The 25,963-nt window shown below is 58.2% G+C and overlaps 1 protein-coding gene across 1 annotated transcript in view; it reads right to left on the minus strand.

The window, feature by feature from the left end:
- Positions 1-25,963, minus strand: part of STAB1 (stabilin 1) — a 1,212,756-nt gene that overhangs the window by 419,036 nt on the left and 767,757 nt on the right. The window contains exon 46 of the mRNA XM_085624210.1: positions 12,465-12,584. Coding sequence (XP_085480336.1) covers positions 12,465-12,584 — 120 coding nt within the window. The remainder of the gene's footprint in view (positions 1-12,464; positions 12,585-25,963) is intronic.

Consider the following 25,963-nt stretch of genomic DNA (forward strand, 5'->3'; position numbering starts at 1 on the left):
TGTGCCTTGGAAGCCCCTCTGCTCTGAAGCCTGCTCGCCTCTGAAGGAGGCCTGTAAGACTGTATGTGCCTTGGAAGCCCCTCTGCTCTGGAGCCTGCTCGCCTCCGAAGGTGGCCTGTAAGACTGTATGTGCCTTGGAAGCCCCTCTGCTAGTCTTGAGCCTTCTCGCCTCTGAAGGAGGCCTGTAAGACTGTGTGTGCCTTGGAAGCCCCTCTGCTCTGGAGCCTGCGCGCCTCTGAAGGAGGCCTGTAAGACTGTATGTGCCTTGGAAGCCCCTCTGCTCTGGAGCCTGCTCACCTCTGAAGGAGGCCTGTAAGACTGTATGTGCCTTGGAAGCCCCTCTGCTAGTCTTGAGCCTGCTCGCCTCTGAAGGAGGCCTGTAATACTGTGTGTGCCTTGGAAGCCCCTCTGCTAGTCTTGAGCCTGCTCGCCTCTGAAGGAGGCCTGTAAGACTGTATATGTGCCTTGGAAGCCCCTCTGCTAGTCTTGAGCCTGCTCGCCTCTGAAGGAGGCCTGTAAGACTGTATGTGCTTTGGAATCCCCTCTGTTCTTGAGCCTGCTCGCCTCTGAAGGAGGCCTGTAAGACTGTATGTGCCTTGGAAGCCCCTCTGCTAGTCTTGAGCCTGCTCGCCTCTGAAGGAGGCCTGTAAGACTGTATGTGCCTTGGAAGCCCCTCTGCTAGTCTTGAGCCTGCTCACCTCTGAAGGAGGCCTGTAAGACTGTATATGTGCCTTGGAAGCCCCTCTGCTAGTCTTGAGCCTGCTCGCCTCTGAAGGAGGCCTGTAAGACTGTATGTGCCTTGGAAGCCCCTCTGTCTGGAGCCTGCTCGCCTCTGAAGGAGGCCTGTAAGACTGTATGTGCCTTGGAAGCCCCTCTGCTAGTCTTGAGCCTGCTCGCCTCTGAAGGAGGCCTGTAAGACTGTATGTGCCTTGGAAGCCCCTCTGCTCTGGAGCCTGCTCGCCTCCGAAGGAGGCCTGTAAGACTGTGTGTGCCTTAGAAGCCCCTCTGTTCTGGAGGCTGCTCGCCTCCGAAGGAGGCCTGTAAGACTGTAAGTGCCTTGGAAGCCCCTGTGCTCTGGAGCCTGCTCGCCTCTGAAGGAGGCCTGTAAGACTGTATGTGCCTTGGAAGCCCCTCTGCTAGTCTTGAGCCTTCTCGCCTCTGAAGGAGGCCTGTAATACTGTGTGTGCCTTGGAAGCCCCTCTGCTAGTCTTGAGCCTGCTCGCCTCTGAAGGAGGCCTGTAAGACTGTATGTGCCTTGGAAGCCCCTCTGCTAGTCTTGAGCCTTCTCGCCTCTGAAGGAGGCCTGTAAGACTGTATGTGCCTTGGAAGCCCCTCTGCTAGTCTTGAGCCTGCTCGGCTCTGAAGGAGGCCTGTAAGACTGTATGTGCCTTGGAAGCCCCTCTGCTCTGGAGCCTGCTCGCCTCTGAAGGAGGCCTGTAAGACTACATGTGCCTTGGAAGCCCCTCTGCTAGTCTTGAGCCTGCTCGGCTCTGAAGGAGGCCTGTAAGACTGTATGTGTCTTGGAAGCCCCTCTGGAGCCTGCTCGCCTCTGAAGGAGACCTGTAAGACTGCATGTGCCTTGGAAGCCCCTCTGCTAGTCTTGAACCTTCTTGCCTCTGAAGGAGGCCTGTAAGACTGTATGTGCCTTGGAAGCCCCTCTGCTCTGGAGCCTGCTCGCCTCTGAAGGAGGCCTGTAAGACTGTATGTGCCTTGGAAGCCCCTCTGCTAGTCTTGAGCCTGCTCGCCTCTGAAGGAGGCCTGTAAGACTGTATGTGCCTTGGAAGCCCCTCTGCTAGTCTTGAGCCTGCTTGCCTCCGAAGGAGGCCTGTAAGACTGTATGTGCCTTGGAAGCCCCTCTGCTAGTCTTGAGCCTGCTCGCCTCTGAAGGAGGCCTGTAAGACTGTATGTGCCTTGGAAGCCCCTCTGCTAGTCTTGAACCTTCTTGCCTCTGAAGGAGGCCTGTAAGACTGTATGTGCCTTGGAAGCCCCTCTGCTAGTCTTGAGCCTGCTCGCCTCTGAAGGAGGCCTGTAAGACTGTATGTGCCTTGGAAGCCCCTCTGCTAGTCTTGAGCCTGCTCGCCTCTTAAGGAGGCCTGTAAGACTGTATGTGCCTTGGAAGCCCCTCTGCTAGTCTTAAGCCTGCTCGCCTCTGAAGGAGGCCTGTAAGACTGTATGTGCCTTGGAAGCCCCTCTGCTCTGGAGCCTCCTCGCCTCTGAAGGAGGCCTGTAAGACTGCATGTGCCTTGGAAGCCCCTCTGCTCTGGAGCCTGCTCGCCTCCGAAGGTGGCCTGTAAGACTGTATGTGCCTTGGAAGCCCCTCTGCTCTGGAGCCTGCTCAGCTCTGAAGGAGGCCTGTAAGACTGTATGTGCCTTGGAAGCCCCTCTGCTAGTCTTGAGCCTGCTCGCCTCTGAAGGAGGCCTGTAAGACTGTATGTGCCTTGGAAGCCCATCTGCTAGTCTTGAGCCTGCTTGCCTCTGAAGGAGGCCTGTAAGACTGTATGTGCCTTGGAAGCCCCTCTGTCTGGAGCCTGCTCGCCTCTGAAGGAGGCCTGTAAGACTGTATGTGCCTTGGAAGCCCCTCTGCTAGTCTTGAGCCTGCTCGCCTCTGAAGGAGGCCTGTAAGACTGTATGTGCCTTGGAAGCCCCTCTGCTCTGGAGCCTGCTCGCCTCCGAAGGAGGCCTGTAAGACTGTGTGTGCCTTAGAAGCCCCTCTGTTCTGGAGGCTGCTCGCCTCCGAAGGAGGCCTGTAAGACTGTATGTGCCTTGGAAGCCCCTGTGCTCTGGAGCCTGCTCGCCTCTGAAGGAGGCCTGTAAGACTGTATGTGCCTTGGAAGCCCCTCTGCTAGTCTTGAGCCTTCTCGCCTCTGAAGGAGGCCTGTAATACTGTGTGTGCCTTGGAAGCCCCTCTGCTAGTCTTGAGCCTGCTCGCCTCTGAAGGAGGCCTGTAAGACTGTATGTGCCATGGAAGCCCCTCTGCTAGTCTTGAGCCTTCTCGCCTCTGAAGGAGGCCTGTAAGACTGTATGTTCCTTGGAAGCCCCTCTGCTAGTCTTGAGCCTGCTCGGCTCTGAAGGAGGCCTGTAAGACTGTATGTGCCTTGGAAGCCCCTCTGCTCTGGAGCCTGCTCGCCTCTGAAGGAGGCCTGTAAGACTGTATGTGCCTTGGAAGCCCCTCTGCTAGTCTTGAGCCTGCTCGGCTCTGAAGGAGGCCTGTTGGACCCGGCCTCGTGGCGTGGTCCTGACTTCCCTGGGGTTGGGCCCGTTCCCCGCCCTGGCCTCCACGGGCCACCCGTTCGAGCCGCACGAGGTCGCATACACCTCGGGGCTCCACCATTTTGTTGCCTGCCACGTGACCCTGCACACCAGTCCACCTGGCCTCGGCCCCAGCGAGGCCCAGACATTGAGGCACCAAGAACTGGCCAGGGGGTATCACGTGAACACCTCATCGCCCTGGCAGAGGGCGGTATCGATGGGACCCCCAACCGTCCCCACACACCGAGGTGCGATCGGCCTCCATCTCTCCTGGGCCCGGCGCCTCTCCTGCTGGGTGTCTGGCCGCTCCCAACCCGGCCTCTCCGCCCCTCCGGGCGCAAGGGTCCGGACTTCAAAGGGCTCCAGGCCTATATCTGGGGCGACCCCGCAACAGACCGGCAGTTGTATCCCGGAGTCGAGAGCCCTGCTGATTGAATCGCGGCCGACCCTACGGAGAAGAACTCTTGCTTGAAACCACCACGAGCCCTGCAGACTGCGTCGCGGCTCCTTCTAGCTGAAACCTTGAAGTCCCCCGGAACATCGGGGCCCTGCTGACGCTGTCGCGGCCCAACCTCGCTGAAACCTCCCTCGGAGCCCTGCTGACGACGTCGCGGCTCGAGCTGAGCAGAAACCACCTTGTGAGCCCAGCTGACCTGGTCGCGGCTCTCCACGAACTGAACGCCAGAGCCCTGCTGACGCCGTCGCGGCTCGCCCCCTCCGAGGTCCGGAGGCCCTCCAGCTTGAGGATAAGAACTGGGCCCCAGGTACCCTCGTACCAAGCTCCTGCCAAAGACTGTCCCGCTACCCCTTCCCTTCTAAGGAGACACTGAGACTTTTGTGGATCCCTCGATCCCTTTTCGTGTAAATATTGATCCCGTAACCTTTAAGTGCTGATAAAGATTTGCTCGTCTTGAGACAACCTCCTTGAGTCCTGTGTGGTGGTGTTACTGTGCTAGTACCTGATAGGAGAAGGATCTCCCTCGGAGGCTTCTCAGCGGCGCTCGGCTACTTCTTACAGTGTGGGGGCCCCTCTGGGTGGTCTCTCCGACTCCCCGAGGTCCGCCTTCCAACATTTGGTGGCCAGCGACGGGATCCGAGCCGAACGCAGTACGTACAAGCCAGTAACCCACTAGCTACCCATCCAAACAACCGGAAGTCATGAGCAACCAAGAGAACAACACGACCACGGAGTTCCAGCCCGAACGGTTGGAGGAATACACGCACAAAGAGTTGAAACAGTTCTGCAAAGACAAGGGCATTGCAACCACCGGCCTAGGTACCAAAGAAGAGATGCAGAAAGCCCTGAGGACCTGGCTGGAGGCCGGGGCAGGCCCCTCCCAGGACGAAGGTCCACTGCCCCTGACTGTGGCCACATCAACCGCACCGACTCCGGCAACCGGAGGAAGAAACAGCCTAGAAATCGGCCTCTCCGAAGAGGAGATACGAGAACGGGAGAAGGTCCAGAACCACGAACTAGAGCTCGCACGATTACGGCTGGACGGCGAACTCCAGCTAGCAGAAAAGAAACTGGCCCTAGAGCAGCTACGGCTACAAGAGGAGATAGAAGAGAAGAGACGGCACCGAGAGTTGGAGGAAAAAAGACTGACCCTTGAGCACGAGCGAAGTCTCAAAGAGCTCGAAATCAAGGCAAAGAACGGGGGGACCGACACCCCCAGTAATAGAGACACCCTACCGCCTGCCGAAAACAAGGTACATATCCCTAAAGATGTCGTCAAGGAGTACTACAAAAATGACGACATCCAACAATGGTTCAAAGCATACGAGGTGGCCATGACCTCCCATCGGGTGCCCCGAAAGGACTGTGGCGCCGGCCTGTGGGGTCGGTTCCTTAGTGAAGGTCGAGACACACTGCTCCAGCTGCCAGAGGAGGTGATGACCTCCTACGACCACATGAAGGAGGCCCTGCTCACCCGCTACGGGCTAACCGCGGAAATGTACCGCCAGCGGTTCAGAGACTGTAAGAAGATCCCGGGCACTACCTGGGTGGGATATGTGGACTTTTTCAGCCGGGCCCTAGAAGGATGGATCAAGGGTAGCAAGGTCACCACCCACGGGCAGCTGGTCGACCTCATCGTTTGGGAACATCTCTCCAACAATTGCTTCGTAGAGCTAAGGCAACACCTCCTCGACAGCAAGATGACCGACCCACGGAAACTCGCCGTCGAGGCCGATCGATGGGTCAACACCCGCGTCCCCCGGAACTCGATGGGGGAGTACCAGAGGAACCCCACCGGACCTCCACGCCAACGCGGTGGAGGGGGAGGGCCGAACCGGAATCGGGACCCCCCCACCGGGGCCCCCAGGAGCCCGCCTCGAGGGCCGCCGCCGCAACACCTCTCCCCGAGCCTAGTCCGAAGAGGGGCGACCGCAGCCAGAACCGGACCACGGCCCCCAGTAACCTGCTACGGCTGTCAACAAACCGGACACTATGCCAGCGATCCGGTATGCCCCCTGAACCGAAGAAGCGGGGCCGGCGGGCCCCCCGCCCCGACAGCTGGTGGCCGCCGCCCTGGGGGAAGGGGAGGAAGAAGAAGAAATCCTCGACCGAGGAACCACCGAATGGGAGCCGGCGGCCATGTCCCTGGTCTGCCTGGGCAGCCGAGAAATGGTGCCCCGCACACCAATCCCAAGCAACACCCAGAAATACCGGCAGCAGGTCACCATCAATGGCCGACGGGCCGAAGCCCTTCGTGACACCGGCGCCAGTGTCACCGCTGTCCGCTGCCACCTGGTGACCCCCGAACAAATCCTACCCGATGTGCTGTGCCCCGTCCGGACGGCCGACAACAGCGAAAGCCTGTGCCAGATGGCCCTGGTCCCCTTCGAGTGGGGAGGAGTGTCAGGCCTACTGAAAGTAACTGTCCGGGACGACGCACCCGTGGACTGCCTCCTGGGGAACGACCTAGAGAGTTCCCCCTGGGCTCAAGTGGAGCGACGAGAGCACCTCCGAATGCTGGGACTATCCGAATGGGCCTGCGCCATCACCCGGTCCATGGCCGCCCAGGCCCCCCGCTCATCCCAGGCCCCCGGTACCGCCCAACCCGAGGGGCTCGCACCAACCCCCGCCTGCAGCAAGGGGGAGGCGGACACCGACACTGGACCGACTGAACCCTCCCCCGAAGAGATTGCTTCCCTAGGCACCCTACCAGAACTTACACAATGGCGCCACAAAGGGGGCCCCTCGCGAGAACAGTTCCAGCAAGAACAGCAGTCCTGTCCCTCTCTCGAAGGGGTCCGACGACAAGCGTCCGCCCAAGCCAACGGTGACCAGACCGGCACCCACTGGGTCTACTGGGCCGAGGGCCTATTGTACAGTGAACAGAAAGTGGCAGAACTCGGGGCCAGCCGCGTGTTGGTGGTCCCTCTCCGCTTCCGAGAGTTCCTTCTCAACCTGGCACATGACCTGCCCCTCGCCGGGCACCTGGGACAAGACAAAACTTACAGCCGTCTGGTGACCCACTTCTACTGGCCCCGGATGCGAAAAGACGTGGACAACCACTGCCGGTCCTGTCAGACCTGCCAAGCCAGCGGGAAGACCGGGGGTCGGGTCAAGGCCCCCCTCCAGCCCTTTCCAGCCGTCAGCACCCCGTTCGAACGAGTCGGGATCGACATTGTGGGGCCCCTGGACCCCCAGACCGCCCTGGGCCACCGCTTCATCCTGGTCCTCGTGGACCACGCCACCAGGTACCCGGAGGCTGTCCCGCTAAGAACTGTAATTAATGGGAATCTTCTCCCGAGTGGGATTTCCCCGCGAAGTGGTGAGCGACCGGGGCACAAACTTCATTTCCAAATACATGCGGTCCCTGTGGCAGCAGTGCGGGGTCACGTACAAATTCACAACCCCCTATCACCCCCAGGGGAACGGGCTGGTAGAGCGCTTTAACCGAACCCTAAAGGGGATGATCCAGGGCTTGGAAGAGCCCCTCCGGCGGAGATGGGATGTCCTATTGCCATGCCTCCTGTTCGCCTACCGGGAAGTCCCGCAGAAGTCCCTGGGGTTCAGCCCGTTTGAACTCTTGTATGGACATCCGGTCCGCGGGCCCCTCAGCCTGGTCAAGGAGGGCTGGGAGACGAAGCTCCAGGGCGCCCCTCCTGACGTCTACCGATACCTCCTGACCCTACGTAACCAGACCCGCAAGTTCCGAGCCCTGGCCGAAGCCAACCTCGAAGCCAGCCAGGAGGACAGGAAGCGGTGGTACGATCAGAACGCCTCGACAATCGAGTTCGAGCCAGGCCAGCGAGTCTGGGTCATGGCCCCTGTTGAGCCCTGCGCCCTCCAGGACAAGTGGACTGGGCCCTTTAAGGTGGTGGAAAAGAAGAGCCCCGTCACCTACCTAGTTGACCTAGAGTCCCCCCGGAACCCCCTCCGGGTTCTACATGCTAACAGGCTCAAACCCTACTTCGCCCGGACCGAACTGAGCCTGCTGCTGGCGACCGACGAGGGGGGCGAGGACGACTCCGAGCCCCTACCCGACCTCTTGCAGAACGACGTCCACGACGGATCCATCAAAGGTGTCCAGCTCGCCTCCTCCCTGACCCCGGAACAGCGCACCGACTGTCAACAACTGCTGCAGGACTACGCAACCCTCTTCTCCCTCACCCCGGGGGTGACCCACTGGTGCGTCCATGACGTCGACACCGGGGACAGCCCCCCCGTGCGACACCGAGCCTACAGGGTACCCGACCGAGTACGGGCATGCATCCAGGCCGAAGTAGCGAAGATGTTGGCCCTCGGGGTCATCGAGCCCTCTGACAGCCCGTGGGCCAGCCCTGTCGTCCTGGTACCAAAGGCCGCAGCCCCCGGCCATCCCCCGGAGCTGCGATTTTGTGTAGACTACCGGGCCCTGAATGCTGTGACCAAGACGGACACCCATCCTATACCCCGGGCCGACGAACTCATCGATCGCTTGGGGTCCGCCCGCTACCTGAGCACGCTGGACCTCACCGCCGGGTACTGGCAGATTCAGCTTACCCCCGGCGCCCGAGAAAGATCCGCCTTTTCTACCCCTGATGGGCATTACCACTTTCGGGTGATGCCCTTCGGCATGAAGAATGCCCCGGCCACTTTTCAGAGACTCGTAAACAAGGTCCTGGCCGGGCTCAAGGCCTTCAGCGCGGCCTATTTGGATGACATTGCCGTGTACAGCAACCACTGGGCTGAGCACCTAGTTCACCTCAAAGCCGTCCTGGCCGCCCTCCAAAGGGCTGGGCTCACGATTAAGGCCAGCAAATGCCAGGTCGGCCAAGGATCGGTGACCTACCTGGGCCATCAGGTGGGAAGCGGTCAGGTGGCCCCCCTCCAACCAAAAGTCGATGCCATCCAGGCATGGGAACCTCCCACTACCCAGACCGCTGTGCGGGCCTCCCTTGGCCTCACCGGATACTACCGGCGGTTCATCCGGGACTATGGGAGCATTGTGGGGCCTCTCACGGAGCTCACCTCGAAGAAACAGCCCAAGAAGGTGCACTGGACTCCCCGCTGCCAATCAGCTTTCGAGACTCTCAAGGCCGCGATGTGCACTGCCCCTGTACTCCAGGCCCCTGACTACAGTAAAGAGTTTATCGTACAGACAGACGCCTCCGAATATGGGATCGGGCCGTCCTGTCTCAGGTTGATGGGAAGGGACTCGACCGCCCGGTGGCCTTCATCAGCCGACGGCTGCTGCCCTGGGAGCAACGATGGAGCACCATCGAGCGCGAGGGCTTCGCTGTAGTGTGGGCCCTTAAGAAGCTCCGGCCCTATCTCTTCGGTACCCACTTTCGGGTCCAGACCGACCACCGGCCTTTGCGGTGGTTAATGCAAATGAGAGGCGAGAACCCCAAGCTGCTGCGATGGTCCATTGCCCTGCAAGGGATGGACTTTTCGGTTGAGCACCGACCCGGCAATGACCACGCCAATGCTGACGGCCTGTCCCGCTTCTTCCGCCTCGACGAGGAGAATCCCCAAGAAGATGGGTAACTCTCCCTGCCTTCGGCTGGGGGAGACGCCTGTTGGACCCGGCCTCGTGGCGTGGTCCTGACTTCCCTGGGGTTGGGCCCGTTCCCCGCCCTGGCCTCCACGGGCCACCCGTTCGAGCCGCACGAGGTCGCATACACCTCGGGGCTCCACCATTTTGTTGCCTGCCACGTGACCCTGCACACCAGTCCACCTGGCCTCGGCCCCAGCGAGGCCCAGACATTGAGGCACCAAGAACTGGCCAGGGGGTATCACGTGAACACCTCATCGCCCTGGCAGAGGGCGGTATCGATGGGACCCCCAACCGTCCCCACACACCGAGGTGCGATCGGCCTCCATCTCTCCTGGGCCCGGCGCCTCTCCTGCTGGGCGTCTGGCCGCTCCCAACCCGGCCTCTCCGCCCCTCCGGGCGCAAGGGTCCGGACTTCAAAGGGCTCCAGGCCTATATCTGGGGCGACCCCGCAACAGACCGGCAGTTGTATCCCGGAGTCGAGAGCCATGCTGATTGAATCGCAGCCGACCCTACGGAGAAGAACTCTTGCTTGAAACCACCACGAGCCCTGCAGACTGCGTCGCGGCTCCTTCTAGCTGAAACCTTGAAGTCCCCCGGAACATCGGGGCCCTGCTGACGCTGTCGCGGCCCAACCTCGCTGAAACCTCCCTCGGAGCCCTGCTGACGACGTCGCGGCTCGAGCTGAGCAGAAACCACCTTGTGAGCCCAGCTGACCTGGTCGCGGCTCTCCACGAACTAAACGCCAGAGCCCTGCTGACGCCGTCGCGGCTCGCCCCCTCCGAGGTCCGGAGGCCCTCCAGCTTGAGGATAAGAACTGGGCCCCAGGTACCCTCGTACCAAGCTCCTGCCAAAGACTGTCCCGCTAGCCCTTCCCTTCTAAGGAGACACTGAGACTTTTGTGGATCCCTTGATCCCTTTTCATGTAAATATTGATCCCGTAACCTTTAAGTGCTGATAAAGATTTGCTCGTCTTGAGACAACCTCCTTGAGTCCTGTGTGGTGGTGTTACTGTGCTAGTACCTGATAGGAGAAGGATCTCCCTCGGAGGCTTCTCAGCGGCGCTCGGCTACTTCGTACAGTGTGGGGGCCCCTCTGGGTGGTCTCTCCGACTCCCCGAGGTCCGCCTTCCAACAAGGCCTGTAAGACTGTATGTGTCTTGGAAGCCCCTCTGGAGCCTGCTCGCCTCTGAAGGAGACCTGTAAGACTGTATGTGCCTTGGAAGCCCCTCTGCTAGTCTTGAACCTTCTTGCCTCTGAAGGAGGCCTGTAAGACTGTATGTGCCTTGGAAGCCCCTCTGCTCTGGAGCCTGCTCGCCTCTGAAGGAGGCCTGTAAGACTGTATGTGCCTTGGAAGCCCCTCTGCTAGTCTTGATCCTGCTCGCCTCTGAAGGAGGCCTGTAAGACTGTATGTGCCTTGGAAGCCCCTCTGCTAGTCTTGAGCCTGCTTGCCTCCGAAGGAGGCCTGTAAGACTGTATGTGCCTTGGAAGCCCCTCTGCTAGTCTTGAGCCTGCTCGCCTCTGAAGGAGGCCTGTAAGACTGTATGTGCCTTGGAAGCCCCTCTGCTAGTCTTGAACCTTCTTGCCTCTGAAGGAGGCCTGTAAGACTGTATGTGCCTTGGAAGCCCCTCTGCTAGTCTTGAGCCTGCTCGCCTCTGAAGGAGGCCTGTAAGACTGTATGTGCCTTGGAAGCCCCTCTGCTAGTCTTGAGCCTGCTCGCCTCTGAAGGAGGCCTGTAAGACTGTATGTGCCTTGGAAGTCCCTCTGCTAGTCTTGAGCCTGCTCGCCTCTGAAGGAGGCCTGTAAGACTGTATGTGCCTTGGAAGCCCCTCTGCTCTGGAGCCTCCTCGCCTCTGAAGGAGGCCTGTAAGACTGCATGTGCCTTGGAAGCCCCTCTGCTTTGGAGCCTGCTCGCCTCCGAAGGTGGCCTGTAAGACTGTATGTGCCTTGGAAGCCCCTCTGCTCTGGAGCCTGCTCAGCTCTGAAGGAGGCCTGTAAGACTGTATGTGCCTTGGAAGCCCCTCTGCTAGTCTTGAGCCTGCTCGCCTCTGAAGGAGGCCTGTAAGACTGTATGTGCCTTGGAAGCCCATCTGCTAGTCTTGAGCCTGCTCGCCTCTGAAGGAGGCCTGTAAGACTGTATGTGCCTTGGAAGCCCCTCTGCTCTGGAGCCTGCTCACCTCTGAAGGAGGCCTGTAAGACTGTATGTGCCTTGGAAGCCCCTCTGCTCTGGAGCCTGCTCACCTCTGAAGGAGGCCTGTAAGACTGTATGTGCCTTGGAAGCCCATCTGCTAGTCTTGAGCCTGCTCGCCTCTGAAGGAGGCCTGTAAGACTGTATGTGCCTTGGAAGCCCCTCTGCTCTGGAGCCTGCTCACCTCTGAAGGAGGCCTGTAAGACTGTATGTGCCTTGGAAGCCCCTCTGCTAGTCTTGAGCCTGCTCGCCTCTGAAGGAGGCCTGTAAGACTGTATGTGCCTTGGAAGCCCATCTGCTAGTCTTGAGCCTGCTCGCCTCTGAAGGAGACCTGTAAGACTGTATGTGCCTTGGAAGCCCCTCTGCTCTGGAGCCTGCTCGCCTCCGAAGGTGGCCTGTAAGACTGTATGTGCCTCGGCAGCTCCTCTGCTAGTCTTGAGCCTGCTCGCCTCTGAAGGAGGCCTGTAAGACTGTATGTGCCTTGGAAGCCCCTCTGCTCTGGAGCCTGCTCACCTCTGAAGGAGGCCTGTAAGACTGTATGTGCCTTGGAAGCCCCTCTGCTCTGGAGCCTGCTCGCCTCTGAAGGAGGCCTGTAAGACTGAATGTGCCTTGGAAGCCCCTCTGCTAGTCTTGAGCCTGCTCGCCTCTGAAGGAGGCCTGTAAGACTGTATGTGCCTTGGAAGCCCCTCTGCTAGTCTTGAGCCTTCTCGCCTCTGCAGGAGGCCTGTAAGACTGTATGTGCCTTGGAAGCCAGCTGCCCTAAGATGGCCCACATCACTGTCTTCAGCTGTGCTCAAAGGGAAACTTGTGGGAGACTAAATGAGGCATACATGACGTCCAGGGTCGTTTCATGGACCACAGAGAGGCAGGTTGTGTCTCATGCAGCATGGTTAGCGCCTAGAAGTCATCCATCGGATGGTGAGAGATTCACTGACACACGAGGCTCCTGGAAGGTTACAAAGAATGTGTGCTGTGCACTGCTGCACTCTGTCGTGTGTACGCCACCGGCCCCTGCTCATACACAGAGGAGCCAAGACCTACCACGGAGATCTTCCCCACACACGTCATGCCGTCCCCAACATAGTCCTTCTTGCAGGTGCAGTTCCGGGTTGCAGGCCCTGCGAATTCACAATTTGCGAACCGGCTGCAGCCACCATTATCCTACAAAAAAACCGAAAGAAAGAGCCATTTTACTGAGAACATCCTCAGATTTCATGCTGTCTCAGAGAGCTCCCTTCTGCTGCATGCTGTCTCAGAGAGCTCCCTTCTGCTGCATGCTGTCTCACAGAGCTCCCTTCTGCTGCATGCTGTCTCACATAGCTCCCTTCTGCTGCATGCTGCCTCAGAGAGCTCCCTTCTGCCGTCTGCTGTCTCAGAGAGCTCCCTTCTGCTGCATGCTGTCTCACAGAGCTCCCTTCTGCTGCATGTTGTCTCACAGAGCTCCCTTCTGCTGCATGTTGTCTCACAGAGCTCCCTTCCACTGCATGTTGTCTCACAGAGCTCCCTTATGCTGCATGCTGTCTCACAGAGCTACCTTATGCTGCATGCTGTCTCACAGAGCTACCTTATGCAGCATGCTGTCTCACAGAGCTCCTTATGCTGCATGCTGCCTCACAGAGCTCCTGTATGCTGCATGCTGTCTCGCAGAGATCCCTTCTGCTGCATGCTGCCTCACAGAGCTCCCTTCTGCTGCATGCTCTCTCAGAGAGCTCCCTTCTTCTGCTGCATGCTGCCTCACAGAGCTCCCTTCTGCTGCATGCTGTCTCAGAGAGCTCCCTTCTGCTGCCATGCTGTCTCAGAGAGCTCCCTTCTGCTGCATGCTGCCGCACAGAGCTCCCTTCTGCTGCATGCTGTCTCAGAGCTCACTTCTGCTGCATGCTGCCTCACAGAGCTCCCTTCTGCTGCATGCTGTCTCAGAGAGCTCCCTTCTGCTGCATGCTATCCCAGAGAGTTCCCTTCTGCTGCATGTTGTCTCAGAGAGCTCCCTTCTGCTGCATGCTGTCTCACATAGCTCCCTTCTGCTGCATGCTATCCCAGAGAGTTCCCTTCTGCTGCATGTTGTCTCAGAGAGCTCCCTTCTGCTGCATGCTGCGTCACAGAGCTCCCTTCTGCTGCATGCTGCCTCCGAGAGCTCCCTTCTGCTGCATGCTATCCCAGAGAGTTCCCTTCTGCTGCATGTTGTCTCAGAGAGCTCCCTTCTGCTGCATGCTGCCTCACAGAGCTCCCTTCTGCTGCATGCTGTCTCAGAGAGCTCCCTTCTGCTGCATGCTGCCTCACAGAGCTCCCTTCTGCTGCATGCTGCCTCAGAGAGCTCCTTTCTGCTGCATGCTGTCTCAGAGAGCTCCCTTCTGCTGCATGCTGCCTCACAGAGCTCCCTTCTGCTGCATGCTGCCTCACAGAGCTCCCTTCTGCTGCATGCTGTCTCAGAGAGCTCCCTTCTGCTGCATGCTGCCTCACTGAGCTCCCTTCTGCTGCATGCTGTCTCAGAGAGCTCCCTTCTGCTGCATCCCTAAAATCCTGCCTGGAAAACCGACCTTGACGTCCAGCGCTTGATTGGGTCTTCTGACTCCTTTCCTTGGAGTGACTCTCTCCGCACCTTCCATCCTCTGCGTGCACCTTTCTGTGAGTGAAGCCTTCTCTAAGTCCCATGGCTGTCTGTCTCAATTACTGTATTTGAAGTGGCTGACAGCTCATTTCACGGATCACAGGCCCTCCTTCAACCCTAGCCCTGCAGTGTAGTAATCCCTAATCCCTGCCACCCTGTCCTCTCATCTCATCTCACCAACTATCTGCGTGAGCCCACGCATCTCCCACAGCGATCACACCCGCCCCCTATTCATTTAATCTGCCTCACAGAAAAGGAGCCAATCATGGAATGGGTTCACAAGAACACAAAACTAATTCCAATGGCCAACCATGACCACTGGATTAACCACTAACCTGGCACTCCAGGGCAGCGCGCTACTCACCACAAAGCACTTCAATGGCTCGCCATGGGTAGTAATCGCTAGATAATTACAATTACAATTGAATACAATACAACAAGTGGGGGGGGGGGTTCACAACAGGACCGTATGGGGTAGAAGCAGCTACGTCAGATCACCTGATCAACTCAACGCGTCTTTTTGTCCCGCTTTCACAGACCAGCACCATGTCTGTCCAGGTGATGCTCAACCACTGCCTGGAAGTAAAGGTCAGTAAACAAAAACTGTACTTCTGAGTGTATCACCTGGGACCATAATATACATTGTGCCTCAGGGGTGCAACACGCACGAGCGCCAGCTTTGTGCACCGCGGGCCGTAATATACATTGAGCCTCAGGGGCGCAACAAGCGTGAGCGCTAGCTTTGTGCACCGCGGGCCGTAATATACATTGTGCCTCAGGGGCGCAACAAGCGTGAGCGCCAGCTTTGTGCACAGCGGGCTGTAATATACATTGTGCCCCAGGGGTGCAACACGCGCGAGCGCCAGCTTTGTGCACCGCGGGCCGTAATATACATTGTGCCTCAGGGGTGCAACACGCGCGAGCGCCAGCTTTGTGCACAGCGGGCCATAATATACATTGTGCCTCAGGGGCGCAACACGCGCGAGCGCCAGCTTTGTGCACCGCGGGCCGTAATATACATTGTGCCTCAGGGGCGCAACAAGCGTGAGCGCCAGCTTTGTGCACCGCGGGCCGTAATATACATTGTGCCTCAGGGGCGCAACAAGCGTGAGCGCTAGCTTTGTGCACCGCGGGCCGTAAAATACATTGTGCCTCAGGGGCGCAACAAGCGTGAGCGCCAGCTTTGTGCACCGCGGGCCGTAATATACATTGTGCCTCAGGGGCACAACAAGCGTGAGCGCCAGCTTTGTGCACCGCGGGCCGTAATAAACATTGTGCCTCAGGGGTGCAACACGCGCGAGCGCCAGCTTTGTGCACCGCGGGCCGTAATATACATTGTGCCTCAGGGGTGCAACACACGCGAGCACCAGCTTTGTGCACAGCGGGCCATAATATACATTGTTCCTCAGGGGCGCAACAAGCGGGAGCGCCAGGTTTATTTATTTTTGTGTTTTATAGAGCGTGACCGTAACCCGTTAGGGTATCAGAGCATTTTACAGAGTCATAGAGTTGTACAAAAGGCATGAAATAATAAGAGTATACCATCACTAGGGAGGGGGCCGGGTGCCGGGTACATAGGGATGGAGCGATAACAATGTACAGTTTACATTATAGTTACTCAAGACAAGGCCCCAGGTTACATGGTGGGGTGGGTAGGTCATCAGAGGGAGGCAAAAGCCTTGAGTTGATCAGGGTCTCTGTGGCGGTTGAAGGTCAAGTTTAAGCAAGGAATTTACCCATAAGGAAGGATTTGGCCTTCTTTTTAAAGCGTGCAAGAGTGGGGATTCTTCTGATGGCGGGTGGGAGAGAGTTCCATATTCTTGGTGCGGCCCCAGCGAAAGCCCGATTGTAAGTCTTTTTTTTTCCGAAAGCGTGCCGGCTGGAGTAGGAGGTCTCTGGCGGACCGTGAGTTTCTGATTCCTCCGGATACCACAAGTTTCTGGGCAAGATATGCAGGGGAGTTTGAGTGTAATGCCTTATGTGTGATGCATGCCAGCTTAAGCTGTATTTTGGCCTCGAGAGGAAGCCAGTTCGGCGCTTTCAGGTGTGGAGAAATGTGGTCGAATTTCCTTGTGCCAATGAGTAGTCTGGCGGCCGCATTAAGGCAGGTTTTTCAGGGTGCCAGGGAGATATTGGGTAGACCCGAGAGGGTAGAACAGCTATATTCCAGCCTAGAGATGACTAGTGCTTGGACTGCCATTTTTAGGTCGGGAGCGTCCAGGAAGGGTTTCAGTTTCCATAGGTGGCTCAGGTGGAATCTGGCTGATTTGGGCATCGAGTTGATGTGGTTCTGCATGTTCAAATTGCAGTCCAGGGTTATTCCCAGTGATTTGGTCGAGTCCACGATGGTCAGTGGGCAATTTAAGGCTGTGATGGCCTTAATCCATATCTGAATCTCAGGGTGGTTTTAGGAGGGGAAATTAGAAGAAATTCTGTTTTCTTTGCGTAGAGTTTGAGTTGATTGGAGGCGAGCCATTGAACGGTCAGCTTCAGGGTCTCATTCAGGGAGAGAATCTCCTCGAGGGATGAGATTTTGTTATAGATCTGAGTGTTGTCAGCGTACATGTGGTAGGATATATTTGCAGTGCGTAGGACTTCGGCAAGGGGTTCTAAGTAAAGGTTGAAGAGGGTGGGGGACAGCGATGATCCTTGAAGGACTCCAACCGTGACCGGAGAGGGAGCAGACAGGATGCCGTTAATTAGGAATCTCTGAGATAGGTTTTGGAGGAAGGATCTAAATCATTCTAGAACAGAGCCATTGTTGGAAACGGGTAGCGTGGTGCAGAGCGGGCGGGCCAAACTCTGGAGGAAATGTGCAAAGCATCCACGCAGTACACACAGGCGACACACAAGGCACACTACAAAAAGAGACACTACACCAGTTGAGGTAAAAATAACTTTTGTATTTGTCAAAACACCACAAGGGGTCAGGTAATCTCTACACTGCGCCAACTGGCGCTGGGTCAAATTTACAGGGGGGAATTATATACATGGCAGGGCCAATCGGGCCGCTGCCAGAACCATTGCGAAGCACAGGTAGAATAAATGTACGTGACAGGAATAAAGGTAACATCCATCCACATGAATCCTGCAATAAAATACATCAGGGCATGATGTTAGACATTAGGCCGGAACACCTGTAACGGAAACCTCACGGCATCACAATATACATGACCGGCCTGGGCATCCCCTGAGGCAGGAAATTAGGGTAGGCAGAGCATCAATACATCAAACCCTGGCCTCTGAAACTAGCGCTGCACAGAACAAATGACTAGCACTTTAAATCCGGCATCTAAACATAGGGCTACGCCTATCAATCTATTAGCGCTTCAAACAGGGCATGGCAAATAAACATAGCGCGTGAAAACAGGCATCAATACATTAAACCCTGGTATCTGAATAGCACTTTAGATCATACCCTTCAACATAGCGCTGCACAGGGCGATGCACTAGCGCGTTAAAACATGTCCTGTAACATAGCGCTTAAACATGGCCTGTAAATATGGCGCCAACCCTGGCATTTAATCATGTTCCTCAGCGTTACAGTAGGTCAGGGCATCCACGGTCGTGATGAGGAAGGGACCCTGGGGCCCCACTCCGGGAGTCGCTTCAAATGCGGCCCCCCAAGGTCCCAAACAGTAACAAGCTCTTGGAGCCCTAAACGAAGCAAGAGGTGGAGGCATTAAACATTGCTAGCCCCTACCCCTGGCACTTGCTCGGAGCCTTTCTGGAGTCACACTGGTGCAGGGGGAAGGGCGGGCACCGACAATGTGCCCCGTCACGCCCACCATCCCCCGCTCCTCAAAAAGGCCCTTTCGTGGGGGGGGCCCGCCCTCCAGGTGCTTTAAATCGATTCCGATGCAGCTGCCCGCTGTCAAGTGGGGCAGCTGAGGACCACCCACACTCAGGCGGTCCCGGGGGGGAAGGCGAGCACCGATCCTATGCCCCGATGCCTCCCCCAGCCAACGCGGACCAAGGCCCCACTCACCGGCACTTCCCTGACGTCTTCACCCAGGCGGGGGCAGGCGCCGACAATGCGCCTCGAGCCCCTCCTTCCGCCTCTCTGCTACGACCGCGGGGCTCTCTTCAGCGTAGGAGAGCCCCGACCACATCAGCGCTTCTCCGACTTCGCCCGGGCCCCCTCCTGGGACCCGGGACTTCTTCCGCGGGGCTCTCCTCTCCTCACGGGGAGCCCCCAACGTCACTGGGGCACTTCCTCGCCAGGGGGGGAGACGGGGTAGGCTCCCGCTCTCCCCGGGCTTCTTCGTCCGGCGTCCTCCGGCCTTCTTCTCGGGCCTGAGCCCGACAGCCAATCCCGTCGCGGCTTCCCGGGGGCGCGGCCACTGACACGGCCGGCGCCCCGGTTGCCGGGCAACGCCTGCTTGCGTGCCTCAGGCCTAGCGCGGCCTTCGCTGAAGCTGCGGCGGCTCTCCCTGGGCCTCGGGGGCCGCGGCGGTGATTTTGGTCAGTTTCTCTTCGTGGGGGCAATGCGGGGTAGGCTCCCGTTTCTTAATTCAGCGCCAATACGGGGTAGGCTCCCGTGGTCTAACTCCACACACCGCGTGGCGGCACACACACGGGGTAGGCTCCCGATGTCGTGAATAAGCACCGAGGCAGCTGGCACTCGCGCCGACGGCGATATCACGCGGGGTGGGCTCCCGCTGGCCTCCTCAATAGGCTGGCACACGGGGTAGGCTCCCGATGTGTCTTTCAGCGCCCAGCTCTCCCTGGCCACACGCTCCTCACCTCCTTTGGGCCACGAGGTGTAGCGCTTCGCAGGCGCTAGACGGTCCCACCAGCGTTAGGGGCAGTGTGCAGTCCATTCAAAGATAGCGCTCACCAAACCTAGCGCTCTCCTTCCAGGGGGCTTGTAAATCGCGTTCTCTGGTCCCTGCCCCTGGATTGAGGGTTTCTTGAGGGGGGGAAGTTGCGTTGGTGGCTGCAGGTGGACTACTCAGTCTCTGCCTGTCGTCCCTGGATTCTCCTCTCGCCGGGCCAGATCAGTGGGTAGTTCAGGATCCCTCACTCACTTAAAGGGCAGTGCCTAAACCCTGTCACCTTCAGAGGCATAGGTCCCTGACTGATCCTACCGCCTAAAACTCCTGTGAGGGCTTCTCCAGGTTTGCGTTGCCCCAACTATATCTTTCCCTCGCCCTGTGGACAGTAGGGGGGGGGTAGGTAGGCTCAGGGCCCAGCACACAGGCCTATGTGGCGGTAACCCCTGGCAGCAGGTCCCCTCTCTCCCAGGTCCACCCTCTGACTGACTGCATGGCAACCCAGCTCCTCCCTTTAGACGCCCCTCACCCCACCTTCCAGACAGTGCCAGAAGCTTCTAGAAGCGTCTGGGGAAACTGGCTCTAACTGGCCTAGGGGGAGGGGTAGAGCACCCTGGGTGCCAGGCTTCCCTCCAAAAGCTGGGGCTGCTGGGAAATAACGCCTAGACTGTCAACCTAGCTCAGTCAAACGGCGCAACCACACAGCTTTGGCATCCATCTTAAATTACATTTTTAAAATGGGGAAACTCAGTCTGCACACATTCAGTCTTTCCATTTACACATTTAGTTTCCCAGAAAAGCGAAAAATTTCTGGGAAAAAGGGCCAAGTCCAACACAACCCCCTTCCAGCCAAAAGCCAGGGTAGACCGATCAATGCCTTGATGGGCTTCCCTGCTTGGGGCGAGAAAAGGTGGACGCAGGCCCACAACTGCAGGAGCACCCGCAGGTTCTCCTCCACTCTGGAACCCGAAGGTTCCCTCTCTCAAACCTTCCTCGACCGACTGAGCCACCACCCGGGGGTCCCCTAGCTGGTTGTGGCCAGGACTGGCCCCTAGGCCACCCAGATGTCTCTGGCCCTTGCGGTCTCACAGAGTGGGGGGCAGTAACCCCAGGCCCGTAGTACCCGTTGACCACTCTCCTCCTCCTCCTTGCAGCTCCGAACTGCCACTGGTCTTCCCACCTGGGGTCCGCACCCTCAGGCTGACCATCCCTCAGGGGCGAGGCTCTCCTCCCCCTACCTCTCCTTCTGGGGTTCCTCACCCTACTCCCATGCGAGGCACCCTCAGACCACCACTCTCTCCCCAGTCCAGGGCCTTGACCCTTCAACTGGTTCCCCAGCCTAGGGTCTAAACCCTTAGGCTGCACCGGTGCCAGGGGCGAGTCCTCCCTCCCCCTGCACCCCCTCCCAGAGTTCCGCACCCTCCCAACGGGAGTAGCACCCCTGGAAGACAATTCTGGGGGGACACTGCTAACAGATGTCCCACCCGCCAGGTCAGGCAGTACCCATCCCCGGCCCCCCAACCCAGGATCTAAGCCCTGTGGCTGAGCCGGTGCCCGAGGTGAGACCTTCCTCCCTCTGCACCCCCTTCCAGAGTTCCGCACCCTCCCACCTGGAGAAGTACCCCTGGAAGTCAATTCTGGGGGGACACTGTTAACAGATGTCCCACCCGCCAGGTCAGGCAACCCCTGAACCTGGCATCCCAGCCCAGGATCTAAACCCTGCAACTGGGCCAACCCTAGGACCTCAGGAGCTCTGATTACAGATGCCCCGGGTCCTCCTGACACTAGGGGCTCCCCCTCACCGGGCGGCACATCAGGACAGCCTAGGCTCCCAACCTGGGGCTCCCTTACGGAACTCTCCAGGCCCTGAGACTGCGGTTGGGGCACCTCGGGACACCTCCCCGTCTCACTCCTTCCTATGGATAGGTCGTGAGGCCCTACAACCCTCTCTTTTCCCGGGGACCTAGCTGGGCTATTCGCCACCTCTCCCATCTCGCTGGGTTGGAAGATCCCTGCACCACCCCCTTCAGGGTCACTCCCCAATGCCTCCTCAGACACCCTGGCCCTCACCCAGAGGTCTGCCTCCTGTGCAAGCTCCCTTGGGTCGGAGAACCCACACTGTACTAGGTGGTGACGCAACCTGGGGGAACAATTTCTGAGCATGTGCTCCCGGATGAGTACCTGGCACAGCCCTTCCCACTCATTCACTGCACTCCTCACCACCCAATCCTCCAATGCAGTCCCACACACCTCCACAAACTCCCCCCAGGACTGGTGGGACAGTTTTCCCCTGCCCCTGAACTCTAACCTGTCCCCCTCTTCCTGGGAATCAGGCACCGTCTCCTGGGCTCTGGGAGTGGGACACCCTACATTGGATCCACTCTCGCTGCCACCACTGGATCCCACCCTTACTGGTGAATCCAGACCACAAAAACCACTCTCAGGGGACAACCTACCCTCCCGAGCTGGTCTCTCCCTGGCAAAGGCCCTCTCTGCCTCCGCCATCCTCTCCTGCGCTAGGACCTTCTCCGTCTCTAGCCTCTTCTCCTGCACACTCAGCCGCGCTAGCTCCACCTTGAGCCTTCCCAGCGCCAGCTGATGCTCCCTCTCTTCCCTCCTATCTACCCACTCTTCTGGGGACAGGGAAAGGGACGGGGCAGTGCCCCCGGGACTGGACCCAGCGCGGGACTCCCTACCTCTGGTGTCCTCACTCGCTACTGGCGTCTCCCCCCGGTCATCTTCCTCCTCCTCGTCAGTGTCACCCCCCTCCTGGGTTATGGACTGGGCCCCCTCACTCTCGAAGTCCTCCCTACACTGGAGGTCCTCCTCCGGGTCTCCACTAAATCCACCCTTTAAATATGCAGAGGGGTAATCTGACAGGTCCCCACCAATCTCTAAGGGTTCCCCCCTCTTGAGGGCCTCATAGAGAAAGAGCTTCCTGCGTGTGTTGCCTACTGGGGGTATCCCTCTCTCCCTGCAGAAATAAATCACTTCCTGCTCCGTGTACTCCCCAAGATCACCTTCGTTGTAGGTCAACCCCATCCTGGCAAGGTACACCCGGGACACACCACCCACAGTGCAACAGGGGGACACAATTTAAAAACACTTCTAGGAGGAAATCACAATCATGGAAAAAAAACAATAATTCCCCAAAACCTGAGATTCCTTCAATCCTCAATTTGCAGTGCAACCCGTGGTCGCTGCGGTACTGCGCAAACACAAGTCCTATCCCACCGCTGAACACCAATGTTGGAAACGGGTAGCGTGGTGCAGAGCGGGCGGGCCAAACTCTGGAGGAAATGTGCAAAGCATCCACGCAGTACACACAGGCGACACACAAGGCACACTACAAAAAGAGACACTACACCAGTTGAGGTAAAAATAACTTTTGTATTTGTCAAAACACCACAAGGGGTCAGGTAATCTCTACACTGCGCCAACTGGCGCTGGGTCAAATTTACAGGGGGGAATTATATACATGGCAGGGCCAATCGGGCCGCTGCCAGAACCATTGCGAAGCACAGGTAGAATAAATGTACGTGACAGGAATAAAGGTAACATCCATCCACATGAATCCTGCAATAAAATACATCAGGGCATGATGTTAGACATTAGGCCGGAACACCTGTAACGGAAACCTCACGGCATCACAATATACATGACCGGCCTGGGCATCCCCTGAGGCAGGAAATTAGGGTAGGCAGAGCATCAATACATCAAACCCTGGCCTCTGAAACTAGCGCTGCACAGAACAAATGACTAGCACTTTAAATCCGGCATCTAAACATAGGGCTACGCCTATCAATCTATTAGCGCTTCAAACAGGGCATGGCAAATAAACATAGCGCGTGAAAACAGGCATCAATACATTAAACCCTGGTATCTGAATAGCACTTTAGATCATACCCTTCAACATAGCGCTGCACAGGGCGATGCACTAGCGCGTTAAAACATGTCCTGTAACATAGCGCTTAAACATGGCCTGTAAATATGGCGCCAACCCTGGCATTTAATCATGTTCCTCAGCGTTACAGTAGGTCAGGGCATCCACGGTCGTGATGAGGAAGGGACCCTGGGGCCCCACTCCGGGAGTCGCTTCAAATGCGGCCCCCCAAGGTCCCAAACAGTAACAAGCTCTTGGAGCCCTAAACGAAGCAAGAGGTGGAGGCATTAAACATTGCTAGCCCCTACCCCTGGCACTTGCTCGGAGCCTTTCTGGAGTCACACTGGTGCAGGGGGAAGGGCGGGCACCGACAATGTGCCCCGTCACGCCCACCATCCCCCGCTCCTCAAAAAGGCCCTTTCGTGGGGGGGGCCCGCCCTCCAGGTGCTTTAAATCGATTCCGATGCAGCTGCCCGCTGTCAAGTGGGGCAGCTGAGGACCACCCACACTCAGGCGGTCCCGGGGGGGAAGGCGAGCACCGATCCTATGCCCCGATGCCTCCCCCAGCCAACGCGGACCAAGGCCCCACTCACCGGCACTTCCCTGACGTCTTCACCCAGGCGGGGGCAGGCGCCGACAATGCGCCTCGAGCCCCTCCTTCCGCCTCTCTGCTACGACCGCGGGGCTCTCTTCAGCGTAGGAGAGCCCCGACCACATCAGCGCTTCTCCGACTTCGCCCGGGCCCCCTCCTGGGACCCGGGACTTCTTCCGCGGGGCTCTCCTCTCCTCACGGGGAGCCCCCAACGTCACTGGGGCACTTCCTCGCCAGGGGGGGAGACGGGGTAGGCTCCCGCTCTCCCCGGGCTTCTTCGTCCGGCGTCCTCCGGCCTTCTTCTCGGGCCTGAGCCCGACAGCCAATCCCGTCGCGGCTTCCCGGGGGCGCGGCCACTGACACGGCCGGCGCCCCGGTTGCCGGGCAACGCCTGCTTGCGTGCCTCAGGCCTAGCGCGGCCTTCGCTGAAGCTGCGGCGGCTCTCCCTGGGCCTCGGGGGCCGCGGCGGTGATTTTGGTCAGTTTCTCTTCGTGGGGGCAATGCGGGGTAGGCTCCCGTTTCTTAATTCAGCGCCAATACGGGGTAGGCTCCCGTGGTCTAACTCCACACACCGCGTGGCGGCACACACACGGGGTAGGCTCCCGATGTCGTGAATAAGCACCGAGGCAGCTGGCACTCGCGCCGACGGCGATATCACGCGGGGTGGGCTCCCGCTGGCCTCCTCAATAGGCTGGCACACGGGGTAGGCTCCCGATGTGTCTTTCAGCGCCCAGCTCTCCCTGGCCACACGCTCCTCACCTCCTTTGGGCCACGAGGTGTAGCGCTTCGCAGGCGCTAGACGGTCCCACCAGCGTTAGGGGCAGTGTGCAGTCCATTCAAAGATAGCGCTCACCAAACCTAGCGCTCTCCTTCCAGGGGGCTTGTAAATCGCGTTCTCTGGTCCCTGCCCCTGGATTGAGGGTTTCTTGAGGGGGGGAAGTTGCGTTGGTGGCTGCAGGTGGACTACTCAGTCTCTGCCTGTCGTCCCTGGATTCTCCTCTCGCCGGGCCAGATCAGTGGGTAGTTCAGGATCCCTCACTCACTTAAAGGGCAGTGCCTAAACCCTGTCACCTTCAGAGGCATAGGTCCCTGACTGATCCTACCGCCTAAAACTCCTGTGAGGGCTTCTCCAGGTTTGCGTTGCCCCAACTATATCTTTCCCTCGCCCTGTGGACAGTAGGGGGGGGGTAGGTAGGCTCAGGGCCCAGCACACAGGCCTATGTGGCGGTAACCCCTGGCAGCAGGTCCCCTCTCTCCCAGGTCCACCCTCTGACTGACTGCATGGCAACCCAGCTCCTCCCTTTAGACGCCCCTCACCCCACCTTCCAGACAGTGCCAGAAGCTTCTAGAAGCGTCTGGGGAAACTGGCTCTAACTGGCCTAGGGGGAGGGGTAGAGCACCCTGGGTGCCAGGCTTCCCTCCAAAAGCTGGGGCTGCTGGGAAATAACGCCTAGACTGTCAACCTAGCTCAGTCAAACGGCGCAACCACACAGCTTTGGCATCCATCTTAAATTACATTTTTAAAATGGGGAAACTCAGTCTGCACACATTCAGTCTTTCCATTTACACATTTAGTTTCCCAGAAAAGCGAAAAATTTCTGGGAAAAAGGGCCAAGTCCAACAGCCATCTAATCCCATCCTGTGGTGGAGGCACTCGAGTAACTTTCCATGGTTGACCGTGTCGAAAGCCGAGGATAGATCTAGGAGGATTAGGAGACAAGTTTTGCCTTGGTCGAGGGCTTGGAGGGCATCATCGACGATGTGGAGCATGGTGGTTTCAGTGATGTGTCCCGGTCTGAATCCGGATTGGAAGTCATCGAGTAGGTGGAAGTTGTTGATGTGTTGACTTAGCTGCAGTTGCACACACTTCTCCAACACTTTAGCTAAGAGAGGGATGTTGGGAATAGGTCTAAAGTTGTCGGGGGAGGCTGGATCCAGCGACGGCTTTTTCAATATGGGGAGGACTTGGCCAGCTTTCAGAGTCAGGAATCGATCCCTGCCGGAGAGAGAGCTTTGTGCACCGCGGGCCGTAATATACATTGTGCCTCAGGGGCGAAACAAGCGTAAGCGCCAGCTATGTGCACCGCGGGCCACAATATACATTGTGCCTCAGGGGCGCAACAAGCGTGAACGCCAGCTTTGTGCACCATGGGCCGTAATATACATTGTGCCTCAGGGGCGCAGCAAGCGTGAGCACCAGTTTTGTGCACCGCGGGCCACAATATACATTGTGCCTCAGGAGCGCAACACGCACGAGCGCCAGCTTTGTGCACCGCGGGCCACAATGGTATTACAGAATGTGCCGCAGCCGCTTGTGCGTCCCCTTCTGTAATACAGATAGCGCTGGGTAACATGTAGCGCCAGATCTGTCATTGATGGGCATTCCCTCACTTACATGGGGGCATGGCCCCATGTAAATAAAGGAATCACTTTACCTCTGCAGTATTATGGACACGGGCGCAGAGGCAAACATGCCTTTAGGAGGCACACTTTCAGTGCGCCACAAAAGGTGGTGTACTTTCGGTGTGCCGTCTAAAGGCATCCCTATGAAGAGGAGAACGGGAGTCTGATGGCCCCCCCCAGACATCCCCTTGCAGGCGAGTGCATACATGCGAGGCGAGAATGTTTGGTGAGTAGAGTGGGCATGCTGGTGCAGGTGGAGGGGCAGTGAGTGCATGAGAAAGG

This window comes from Triturus cristatus, chromosome 9 (assembly GCF_964204655.1).
Source record: "Triturus cristatus chromosome 9, aTriCri1.1, whole genome shotgun sequence".
Classification (NCBI taxonomy): domain Eukaryota; kingdom Metazoa; phylum Chordata; class Amphibia; order Caudata; family Salamandridae; genus Triturus; species Triturus cristatus.